The following is a 13,049-nucleotide window of genomic DNA, read 5'->3' as shown; positions in this document are numbered from 1 at the left end:
CTGTCTGTCCGTACGCGGCTTTGCTCAGGGACTATCAATGCTAGAAAGCTGTAATTTTGCACGGATATATAAGTAAACTATGCCGACAAAATGGTACAATCAAAAATTCAAAAAACATTTTTTTAGGGTACCTCCCATAGACGTAAAGTGGGGGTGATTTTTTTTTCTCATCCATCCTATAGTGTGAGGTATCGTTGGATACGTCTTTTAAAATCATTAGGGGGTTGCTAAAACTATTTTTCGATTCAGTGATTTGTTTGCGAAATATTCAACTTTAAAGTGCAATTTTTTATTTAAATCGAGCGTCCGTCCCCCCCCCTCTCTAAAATCTAAACCGGTGGGTTGAAAAATTTGAAAAAAATCAGGATGGTAGTAAGTATATCAAACTTTCAAGGAAAACTATAACGGCTAAGTTTGCTTGAGAATTATTAGTACTTTATGAGTAAATAGCAGCCTAAGGTATAAAATATACCTAAACTTGGAAGATTCCGTATAAAATACGAAATCCTTAGAAAAATATTACTTAATTTTTTCGTAATGTCTACGGAACCCTATTTTGGGCGTGTCCGACACGCTCTTGGCCGGTTTTTATTCAATAGGCGTTCACCCGCTCCATGCGAACCGCGTCAGCTAGCGTAGACCCTAAAGGTCACAGCTCATTACAGCCACCGGCACCCGACCAGCACCGCCTCGCCTCGAGCGGTTAGTATTCTTCATATGGATTTGTATGGGCATGCGCTCACTACATCAACTCCGTAGCGTCACCGGATCGCCTCACGCGAGGTTGCCGCTGCTCGCCGCCATAATGACTACTAGGAAATTCGCGGACCACGCGAGGTCCACTTGTTGACAACGAGTGAACGCCGAAAGTCGAGGCGGTGCTGGTCGGGTGCCGGGTGGCTCTAATAAGCTGTGACCTTAAGGCCCAGCACACATGGTGAAACGCAACTGCAACGAAACCCTTTTGAAATTATTGGTTTGAAATCAGTTTCAATCGTTTTTCACACCCGCCGCAACCACAATGTGATAATGTGATGAAGAAGTTGTGGTTCTGTATTTGTATCTTCGACAAAGAAGGTGGCGTAAACAAGCAAGTGTGTGGTGTGGGTACATCCCTACATTGAGAAGAATATCCACTACCCAATTTTTGTGGCTGCTAAAGAATTACAAGAAAAGAAACTATAATGCCTTGAACTTTCGTGTTTTTCACTCATAGTCAAAATACGCACAGGACTTATCACGCTAACACACGAGTAATATTCACCCCACACTTTAGTCTACTCATGCCACGGCCACTGTAATGTTGCCGAAACGTCGAGGTATTACTCGTGGTGTTAGCGTGATATGCTGGGGCTTCTGATACGACATGACAGCTACATAAAAACTATTTTAGAAGGGCGAAAAGAAGCAGGCGGCAGGGAAGGCCGAGACGTCATTTATAGATCAAGCCAAGGAAAAAGTCAATGTCATGTCGTGATCAGGATCTGAAAACGCTGGCAGGACCGAAAAGAGTGGCGATTACTCCACGGACAAGAGCTAAGCTCTTAAATTAATGATGATGGTAGCGTGATACGTCCTGTGCGTATTTTGACTAAGAAAAGAAACTGATACAAAATTCATGGATTGTTATCGAATGAGCAAAAGTCAACTTCCAACACAAATTTAATGTTTTTGTCTTCATCATCAGCCATTTTATTACACCGAAAAAGACGCAAAGCCGATGAAACGCAAATACGACTTTCCTGCACGCCGGTTTCAATGCGACTGATTTGCATCGTGTTGAACCGGTTTCAAACTGTTTGCGTCATGTGTGGTCTCTCAAAGGAGTATGGTATAAATTCAAATGAAACTCAAAAGTAACTAGAAGTTGCAGCTTCGTTGCAGGTGCGTTTCACCCGTGTGTGCTGGGCCTAAGAGTCCAACCCTGTATTGATAAACCCTGCCGCTGTCGAGTGTGCGTGTGTGTGTGTGTAGTACCGCTAGTGTAACGCTACAGGAGTCCGTGGTGGAGCGCGCTCTGAAGTTCATGGCGGACAACCCGTGGATGTACGCGGTGGCGCTGCTCGCGCTGCTGGCTGTCGTCGGCCTCTTCGTCTACCTGTGCTGCGGAGGGACCAGGGTCAGTCTCAGCCTGTACACCCCCACTGCGGGCACAGGCCTCCTCTCACAATGATACGGCTTGGATCCATTGCAGATTGGGAACTTAATACACACCATTGAATGTCTTATCAGGCGTGTGCAGGTCCTCACGGTGTTTTCCTTGACCGTAAAGCTCATGATTTAATAGTCGCAGGTAAATTGCGAACAACTCAGAGGCGCGAGCCCAGACTCGAACCCATGACCCTCTGCTTGAAAGACCATAGGTCAAACTACTAGACCATAACGGCTTCTTTGAGCAGGGTGAGTATAGTGCCTGAATATTCGTTGAGAGTTGCATATAGTTTTTCTTTTTTCAACCTTGATTTTTTAAAAGAAATTTAGCTGCAAGAAAGAATGCTTTTAGGAAAGCGACCTAACAAACCTTCAATTTGACGCAGAAACATGCCAAAACCGAAGTTATCTCGACCACTAAAAGTAACGTTTGTTTGCACAGGATTCAGAGTTAGATGTTGATTACAAGAAGACTGATGCGATGACGGAGGACGACCCGATGCCGGAGGGTGGCGAGCCGGAGGAGGAGCCCGAGCCCGCGCCGCGCGGCAAGGCCGAGCTCGACGCGCAGCCCGAGCCCGAAACGGAGCCCGACACCACAGAGGTAACACTGCTAGACACCAACAAACTTTATTTCTTCTGATTGCCCTTGTGTCCTGGCGTCTGGTGTTAATCAAATGTTGTCCATAACGTAGGTTAGAACAAGCAAGGAACCCTTAACCCTTTAGAAACATATCAAGACTATTTGTCAATAACCCATAATGCCTCAATTTAAAAATTTATCTGCAACTGCAAAAATATACGAGCCTTGGAAAGTGTATTTTGATAGAAAAACATGGGAATCAATCGTTCCTACGTACTTTCTGTGCGGTCCTGGTACTTCCGGTTAACATCACGGAATAAAAGAAAAAACATTTTTAATACAAGCTTTTTTGGCTGACTGTACTTGTATTGTCACCCAAACTACATTTGCATACCAAATTTTAAGTCGATACCATTAACCGTTGAAGAGTTCCGTCCTGTGGAGACGTTCCTGGCTGGACTACCAGGATGTCACTACCAGATTATTGTACTGTCACGCAATAAATTGCGACCTACTTCCAGTAGTTGGATTGACTTGAAATTTGGTATACTTATGTAAAAAAAATGTATACCAAATTTCAAGTCAATCCAACTACTGGAAGTTGGTCGAATTTAACTTGCAAGATATGATTACAGACAGACAGACAACGGGATAGATGAAACTAAATAAAAGCTTGTAAAAATAGCCCTCCTCTGGGCAGTCGAGTAAAAAACAAGTGGAAATGGCATGTCAATGAGACACATTGATCATAAATATGTTCAACTGAGCATAGTAAAATCAATTCCATTGTCAAATTTGAATTTGATAATAACTATGATAAGAGTAGCATCCGGTAATTTTGTAGGCATGTATTCATAATATTTTTTTTTGTGTTATTTACGTTACCAAAGCGTCAAAACTACACCTTTTTGTCACTAACCATACATATATTTATGCCCTCAACTGTACCCGCGACTTGCAGGTCAGATTATATTTCTTAAATATTTTATATTTTTCAATTACCACAGCTGAAACTATATTTGTTACTCTTTGTCATCAGAAAACGCCTCTAGTGGACACAGACGGCGCCGGCGACGGCCAACGGAAACGGAAACCGCGCAAGGAGTGAGCGAGCGCGCACTAGTCTAGTTCCAACGGGGGTGGACGAAGCATTACGTTTCGGCGCAAAGGGGACGAGGGTGAGATGTGACCACGTTTCTAAACTAATACTATGCTGGCAAGGCAGTGATATTATGAGAGGGTAGTCAGTATTGGCATTTATCATCGCAACAGCTGTCTGCATAAATGAAATTCGTAATGATTTATAATTGCTAAATCAACGTACAGTCACCAGCACCAATATCGGACTGATCAAAGCGTGCATAAATATCTGGTACGTCTCTATTTCTAGGACCTTTATAATGTGTCAGATATTTTTGCACACTCCACTGTGGCAGATATTAATGCAGGTGACTGTACTGTCGAAGGTCTTGCGAAAAGCCGTCGGAAAAGCTTGTCGGACTGTTCTCGACTGCCAACAATTTTAGATACCACGGCACAATAATTCAGAATATGACTACAGTTATGACAAAATAATAATAAAAGGAACATAGAACGAATTATCACGGAAAAGACGCGGGCCCCTCGACATTCTGTGAATGTAGTTGTAAACGTTTCTATATTACACGTATGTGCGTGACACGAAAGTCTCCTTCCTTAGTCGCTGTCGGTACCGTCAAGTCACGCACATTGGTAGAGTCCTAAAAGTTGACCATGCCCAATTGAATAACAAAGTACTAGTAAATAGTATTTGCGGTTTCGTGTGGAAATTCACTAATAGTACTATTTGCTTGTACTTTATTATGCAATTGGGCCCATGTTAAAAAAAAATGTTAATCCTTTATCGTAAAAAAACTTGAAAAAAAATGCTTTGGAAGGGCAGGCCATTGTCGTAAAGAGATCTATTAATTAAATTACGTATTATATGTTTTGCGCTCATTATTTACATTCTACGCTTAAAGGAGCGGCCACACCGCTGCTTAAAAAACGGTGACGGTACGGAATCGCAGTGACGCATCGTATGCGCACCGATTTTATTTATCGAATGCTCTTCACACCGCTGCTTAAATAACGGAAACGAACAAAACTCGTGACGTCTACGGCCCGTCACTTGCGATTCCGTACCGTCACCGTTTTTTAAGCAGCGGTGTGGCTGCTCCTTTAATGATAAGGATGATGAACTGAATATAATTAAAAAAAAAAACTTGGACGGTACTACGTAGTATGCCAATGAATGCTAATAAGGATAATAATAAACTGCATAATATTTAAATTAAAAGTTGTTTTTATCAGATGCTATCACTAGTAATTAACTCTTTTTAATGCTATTGAAAACAAAGTATTTATAAATACGTGTTTAGAATTATCAGTTATTTTCCCCGTCGCATATCATTTGTCGACGTACAATTGATAATATTCTTTGTTGTGTGTTGATCATACAAGCGTGTCAGGTCAGGTTATATACTAGCGAAGTAATGTGGGACCAAAACGTGGGAGGTTTTGCAGGCGTACTATTTAGCTAATATCACAGAATATATAATAGTACTGACGTACAGAATGGCCACGCTCCGCCCCGCACCGGTTCGAGTTACCCCACCCCTCAAGCGCAGATTGCAGGAAAACCGCAGGAAAGCAGTCGGGCGCGCAACGCGATGTATGTCGGCCGCACCGTCGCACGGCACTAAGTTCGGGAGCAATAACTTTGCGAAATGGTGATATACTGTTCATTGTATGGTGTTTGTCAACAGCCAAAGATAAGAAAAGGAGTTTTTTTCGATTTCCGAAGGACGAAAAAAGGTAGGTAAGGTACCTAACCAACTTTAATTAGCAACATGTACAATGTAGGTATTAGGTAACTGGGGAAAAAACCAATACCTAGGTTTAAAAGTTTGTACCTATAATGTATAAATAGACGTCTTATATTAGTCGGTAGGTATTTGTAAAAATGATTTATTAATTCTTTCCTATCAATAGATCAATATCTTATCTACAATCACTATACTAATTATATAACAAATTGTCTTTACAAAATAAACTAGGTATACACTCATTCACTTGTTTTTAAACACTTAATTTAGACAAACGATACCTAAGTACTTTCCGCAGCTATCTCTTTCTATGCCGCTATACAGTCGTGCAGTCGCGAGTCGCGACTCACATGATCTTCCGAACGCTGTAACTTTGTTTTCGTCCGCGCGGTCGTAATAATTATTTTGATCAGTTAGAGAGTATTTTACTATTTTAAAATAGCTCTTTTCTTACTACGCTATTTTCTTATTACGCGATTATAATACGCGATTAGGCTCTTCGAGTAGGTACCTACGGATTAAATTTTATTATCATTTACGTTTTTTTTTTAACTTCAGGTGCAAACTATGGGTCGTAGCGTCCGGTCGTTCAGATTTAAACAATAAAACTGTGGAAAATCTAAACGTCAGTTACTACATTTGTGATTTACACTTTAAAAATACAGATCGTCTAGCAAAAAAATTAAAACGTGATGCAGTTCCGACTCAAAATTTGCCACAAGATATTCGTCTAGATCGAACAAAATATACTCAAACTGAATATAGTATTTCTCAGCGCATATCAACAATAGAAGATGCTTCACAAACTTCAATTCCGAGTGTTTCAGATTGTTCAACACAGACTACGAAAGATTTGTCTGCCAACACACCACGTAAAAAAAAATTGCTTAGGGAATATAAAACTGAATGTAAACGGAGAAAAAGTTTAGAGAGTCAGCAAAAATTTGCAGCTGCTTATCAAGAAGAATGTGATACATCACCTCAATTTAAAAAATTGATTGAATTACAAAAGCAACTGAAACCCAACTGCCGCGGTAACAAATATGACAAGAGTTTTAAGTTATTTGCTTTAAATATATATTTTGCAAGCCCATTGGCTTACAAGGTTTTAGCAAAAAATTTAAGACTGCCAAACGAACGGACATTACGCCGCATAAAAATCGACATTGGTACAAAACTTGACTCTGGCGTGTTCAATTGCTTAGAATCGAAATTAAAAAATCTTACGGAATCTGAGAAGTACTGCATTATTTGTGCTGACGAGATTTCATTAAAACGAAACTAGCATTATCAAATAAACAAAGATAAAATCGTAGGTTTTCATGAAATCGACGGAATACAAACAGCAGAACCAGCGACACAGGCTTATGTTATTATGGCCAGAGGGATATTTTCCAACTGGAAACAGCCACTTGGATACTGTTTTTTGGCTAAAAGCAAAAATTACGAGGAGCTCATAACGTGGTTAAATGACTTTATTTCAAAGATCATCAATATTGGATTTCGCGTAGTAGCTTTCGTGACTGATCAGGGTTCAAATTTCTTAAAATTAGCTAATGAGCGCAACGTTTCTATTGACAAGCCTTACTTTCATGTAGAAAAGAAAAAAAATACAATATTTTCGACGTTCCGCATCTAATAAAATCAGTGCGAAATAATTTGATGAAATATGACTTTGAATTTCTGGACGATGACGGAAATAAAGTGACTGCAAAGTGGGAAGATATTAAAATATTTTACAAACAAGATTGTGAAAGAGCTTATCGCTTGGCCCCTAAACTAACCGAATCGCATATCAACCCAAATAATTTCGAAAAAATGAAAGTAAAGTACGCTACCCAGATCTTCAGTAACACTGTTGCTGCAGCTATGAGTTGTTCCATAGAATCCAACAGATTGAATAAAACTGCTTCAGGGACTGTAAAATTGATTGAACTGATGGATAAGACGTTTGATGTGCTAAATTCATGATCCTAACAAATATAAAACTGCTTTCGCTGCCAAGCCACACCAAACTGAAATATTGGACAAGTTTGATAATTTTTTGTCAAACGTCACAGTTGTCAACGTTGACAAAAAAAATGTCACTAACTCGGTTAAATGCTTGAAAGGCTTAAAAATTACTTTAAATAGTATTAAAAGCCTCGCAAAAGATTTAAAATCTGATGGTTTCAGTTTTCTATTTACACGCAGGTTGAATCAAGATGCGTTAGAGAACTTTTTCGGGTCTAAGGCGGTAAGGCGGGAATTGCCGCGAACCAACTCCAGTACAGTTTAGCAGAGCTTTTAATAAATTATATATGATGAATATGCTGTAACACACCGATCGTGCAAACTGTTCCGACGATTTGGACCATTTGCTCATGGATACTGACAAAATAGGAAAAAATATTCAATCTGAGAGTGACAATTTGCAAAATGATCAAGTAGCGACTACCTAGTTTATTACCTCTAGCAGTGGGAACAACTGATTACCGATTCGATTTGCCTGAAAATAACGCTTTTCTGTACGTTTGTGGCTATTTGCTAAAAAAATGTGTAGATATTCATAAATGTGAAGGAATTGTCCAATATGTAGGCTCCAACAACCAGATATCTGATGATAACTTTTTTATCAAGAGCAAATCTTTTAATCAGAATGTTTTGCTTCTAATTAACCCTCCAGAAAGTTTTGTTGCTTGTATAAGAGCTATGAATGATCGATTCAAACTTATTTTTGTAAATAAAATCCTGGATTCAGTTGGAAACCACATTCTGAAAGAACTTGCCGATATATCGGTGACCGATTGTTGTGAATGTTTTCCGAACATTTATTTAAAAAAGTTATTTGTTCGATTTAGAATATACAATGTCATACGATTTAACAATCGAATGTTCAGAGACAAATCCTTTAAAAGGAAATATTTTAGTGTAAGTAATCTTTAATTAATAAGGTCTCAAATGATTAAACCAATAAACTTTAATTTATAAAACATTTATTTTTATTTATTTCCTAAAAACCGGAAAATCAGTCATATTCTAATAATTTGTCGCTCGTACAAAGTCACATAATTTTCCGTGAAATCCGCGCGCCGGCAGTTCATTGCTCGGCTCGGTGGCCGTGAGTCCGCGAGCAAGCGCCAACTTGAGTGGCGCGCGAGAAATTGAGGTTCCTACTCTGCCTACTTCCTTTTCTTAATAATAATGCTTTCTAAAAGTATCGCGATTAATACGACATGAAATAACTAATTAGGTACCGAATAATTCGTTCAAGTTTGTAGTCATATATTTATTGTAATTTAAAATAATAATGCTTAAATACATAGACAGACACATTTTAAGTAGGTTTAAATAAAAATATATGATTAACGATTACATTTATTTACACATTTAAGCCATACCTACATACCCTATAGTACTAGGGTTTTGCGATAGTCAGCCCTGTGCAGCTTACGCACACATTGACGCGTGTACAGACATCGTCGTGCCTATGTAGATTCAATAACGCGTATTTTGTATGGCGTGTCCGCCCTGTGCTAATACTAAAAACTTATTCTCATAATATCATTGCTTTAGAGTAATAGCGACACTCGACACTCTACATACAGTCAATCACCAAGAACTTGCCAAGTATATGTCGTTTGACTACATCATCATACATTCATCGTCGTACATTTTACTTTTTGACATGTGTACAGATTGTGACGAATAATGTTTTGCCATCGTATATTGACGGTGAAGTTCGTATTTATCTTGCTTCCTCAACTAGCTTCAGAAAACTTCAGTAAGCTAGTTCAGCATTAAAACACGATGGAAAAATATTACTCATTACATCTATATGGTAATACAACATCGACTATCAAATAGAAACGTCCGTTTGCATCTTGCTCCCGTCACTCTTAATTTATAAGTTACAAATTACAAGTGATCGTCCTACCCTCGAAATACCGAATTTCGAAAAATTAAGAATTGTCTCCTCGTCCTGTCTCTTTCGCACAAGGCCTACGGGCCGAGTGAGCGAAACAAGGCGATGTTTCTAGTTCCATTTTTTAGATTTGAAGTGTTTTAGTCGAATATCCTTACTCCTACCACTTGCGCTGGAAAACTTTTTTCTGCCAAAGATATTTGACGTTTGTTTTTGTTGTACCGATATGTGAACAAATGGTTGGACTAAAAGTATTAGTTTGTTTTCTATGTTTACTTAGTTTTATGAATTATTAATATTGTGTACGTGTGATGTTTGCTGCAAACAAGAATCTTTCGGTATTTTTTTTATTTGCTTATCTAAGGCCGGTTACACAAGACTACTTTAACTTGTAACTGATCGGCGTGTGTACCGTATCAATAAAAATGACCGATTTTTTTCAATACAAACGCGGGGAGCAGTGTCCATATCGCAAGTGATTAGTGCGTTGTCACGGACCGTGCGTTACTCTCGTCGCGGTTGTATTGCATTTGTGTACATCTATACTGTATCACGATTGATTAGCAGTTGCCGTGTGTAACAGGTCTATTTGCCTTGACTGGTTTTTGTCTGCTGTAAACTCCAGTCACCACTTCAGAGTGTATTTCCATAAGAAATCGGTCATGTTGTGTATAATAATAATAAATAGTGGGAAATAAAGTATAGCACTATACATGGTATAAGAGAAATATATATGTAATAATATATTCCTTTTTTTATAAGTAACGCGTCATGCTCGTAAGGAACTATCTCGAAGTATGTAAACGTTGTATGTATAAAAAAACTTGTATTTTTGTACATAAGTACAAGTATGTATTAGATATGGTGTATGTGTGTTAAGTAAATAACGGTCTTCGAATTCCACATACATAACTTGTTGGGCGAATCAATAATGTCTGCTTTAGAAAAACCAGCCAAATTAATATCTGGTTAAGGCCCAAATCGTCAGCTATTACATGTGAGAATATTACTTAGTTGATTTCTCTAAGCGTACGTGTGGCAAGGCTTTGTGAGTTGATAATATTTTTTCATTACTGTATCACAAATATCAAAAAGGTTGGGAAGATTATTTCGAGAATTTGAAACGCCATTCATAGTACAAATTATCTACGTTATAAACGTAATGAAGTCGCATTTAAAGAAAGTAAGTAATTTACAAACAACGCCCGCAAAACAGCAGCTTTCAGATATAGAAGTCGTCAATATACATACAAACTTTAAGCAGTTACTAAATAAATTCCTCAAGCTTGCAAAATAAGCGGTCGACTGCAATATAAACGCGGTGTTTGTAGTTACTTACAGATTTTACACTTTCACAGTGAGTTGCACTTAGTTAGAAACCGATGTCAAATCAGCCGTCAATTGCAATACCATCCAGTGGTGGGCAAAGGCTTCTTGACCTCCGCATATCCCTATCCAGAGCTATATTTGGTCACTCGCTCAGTTCCGCGTCCAGGTCATCTCGCCATCTCCGCCTCGGCCTGCCTTGCCATCGCTCAGGGCCGGATTTAGGGGAGGGCATCCGGGGCTGCAGCCCCGGGGCCTCCACAAAAAGGAGCCCCCACAATAGAGACTTAGATTTTTTTCAATTTCCGACGACTAAACAACTATTCATACATATGTTCACTTCAATCAGGCAATCAGTAATGTATCAAAATCTTAAATGGTCCTCGTTTTATTGGGAAAATAGTTACCTCTAACTCCGGCACTGCCGTCGGTGCCCATCATACGGTACCCACCACCAATCAAAGGCCAAAGAGATTTGACAGGCGGTTTGATATTAGATTATCTTTATAATATAATAACTTAGTGCAACTCCATGATAGTCATATTTCCAATGGATCTCTCTGAAGTCCTTTCGCTTCGATATAATCTTTCCAAACACCTTTACGTTAGTTGCCGAGCATGATCCGGTGATAGTAAATGACCGCTTGTAGGTTTACAATGAACTTTCGATGCATTTCATTTGTCCACAAGAGCGTGTTCGTGATAGGATGCTAATGGACTGTAATTTACATTAATATATTTAATTATTTCTAACGTATACTTTTATTTTATACTCCTAATCGGCGTAATGACAAAAACGTATCTGTAAGATTGGTTTTTTTGGAATCTTTTGTATTTTTTATTTCAATTCCAAATTTTTCCAATCTTAATTTGATTGCTTAGTAACGATATCTCTTGTCCGGGTGAGCGGTTAGTTCCAATGGAGTGCCGAAAAAGTTTCTCGATGAGGGCTACGGCATAGATGTCGCTAGCGTCGCTGCTTAAGTGACTAAGTAAGAAACAAACAAGCTGAGATATGAGGTGCATGGGGGAAATTCGTGTCGGTACCGTTGACCATCAGTGGTGTAGCGGTATAGCACGCGGTACGGATTACCGAGGACCTGGGTTCGATTCCCAGTGATGGTCTTATTTTTCTGTTTTTTCTGTGCATCTATATTTCAGTTTGTATTTTCAACGTATCTGTAGTTTTTTTTTAATTCCCTTCCGACTCTTGGGTAGCCAGTGGATCACTGAGGCCATAGAGAGATATTTTTTACTCAGTCATATTCGATAACTACTCTGTAATTATACTATTATGTATTCTGTGCTCAGGGTAAAATGCATTGAGAATGAAAACATTTTGAAAGAACATCGAATAGTATAAATTGGGCCCCACTCAGCATAGTTTTGCGGCCAAGCCTACAATTTCACCGTAAAACTGACATGATACTGGGCCAATTAACTTTTTTACCCACACTAATCTGTCCGCGACATTTTTCATACAATTACAGATTTTTATAAAATAGTTGATTGGCTAATTACCGTTTCAACATCTATCAATATTCTGCTGCATGAGTTGAAGAAAAATTTTAACAATTTGGCATTTTTGAACATCCCCCTTTTATTACAAGCTTTTATTTAATCACCTTAGGTTTCACCTGTCCCGTTGTCTGTGTCTGTAATCAAATCTTGCAAGTTAATTTCGACCAACTTCCAGCAGTTGGATTGACTTGAAATTTGGTATACTTATGTAAATTGCGTGACAATACAATAATCTGGTAGTGACATCCTGGTAGTCCGGCCAGGATCGTCTCCACAGGACGGAACTCTTCAGCGGTTAATGGCATCGACTTGAAATTTGGTATGCAAACGTAGTTTGTGTGTCAATACAAGTACAGTCAACAAAAAGTACAGTCAGCAAAAAAGCTTGTATTAATAATGTTTTTTTTTTACCAAAAACTTGTTATGATGAAATACCTGTACGGTCTTTGTACTTTGTCGCTTTACAGTCACGTACGTTACGCCATGCAAGAGTGACAAATGTTTTAATGCCACGGAGTAAAAAAAATATCCGCTACTTTTGATACTGACTGTACTATAAAAATCACTATGAGAACCCTTATATATGGGTGACACAACCTGGCTCGTATGTATCTAAATTTGTAAAAAATAGGTAGATAAGAAAGTACATTAACCCTACAATAAATGGCAACAATTGTACTTGAATCTCAATCAAAGGTGGCCGACCGCCGACCTATCT

General features: G+C 38.7%; 1 protein-coding gene across 2 annotated transcripts in view; it reads left to right on the top strand.

The window, feature by feature from the left end:
• The window catches only part of LOC141445329 (calnexin-like), a 17,752-nt gene extending 11,945 nt beyond the window's left edge, over window positions 1-5,807 (top strand). For both annotated transcript variants that reach the window (XM_074111132.1, XM_074111134.1), the window contains exons 11-13: window positions 1,997-2,119; window positions 2,594-2,755; window positions 3,774-5,807. In XM_074111132.1, the coding sequence (XP_073967233.1) occupies window positions 1,997-2,119; window positions 2,594-2,755; window positions 3,774-3,842 (354 nt within the window). In that variant the 3' untranslated portion in view covers window positions 3,843-5,807. The remainder of the gene's footprint in view (window positions 1-1,996; window positions 2,120-2,593; window positions 2,756-3,773) is intronic.
• Window positions 5,808-13,049: the final 7,242 nt, after the last annotated feature.

This window comes from Choristoneura fumiferana, chromosome 2 (genome assembly GCF_025370935.1).
Source record: "Choristoneura fumiferana chromosome 2, NRCan_CFum_1, whole genome shotgun sequence".
NCBI classification, from domain to species: Eukaryota; Metazoa; Arthropoda; class Insecta; order Lepidoptera; family Tortricidae; genus Choristoneura; species Choristoneura fumiferana.
The sequence above is the reverse complement of the archived record's forward strand: the minus strand, read 5'-3'. Positions and strand labels throughout refer to the sequence as shown.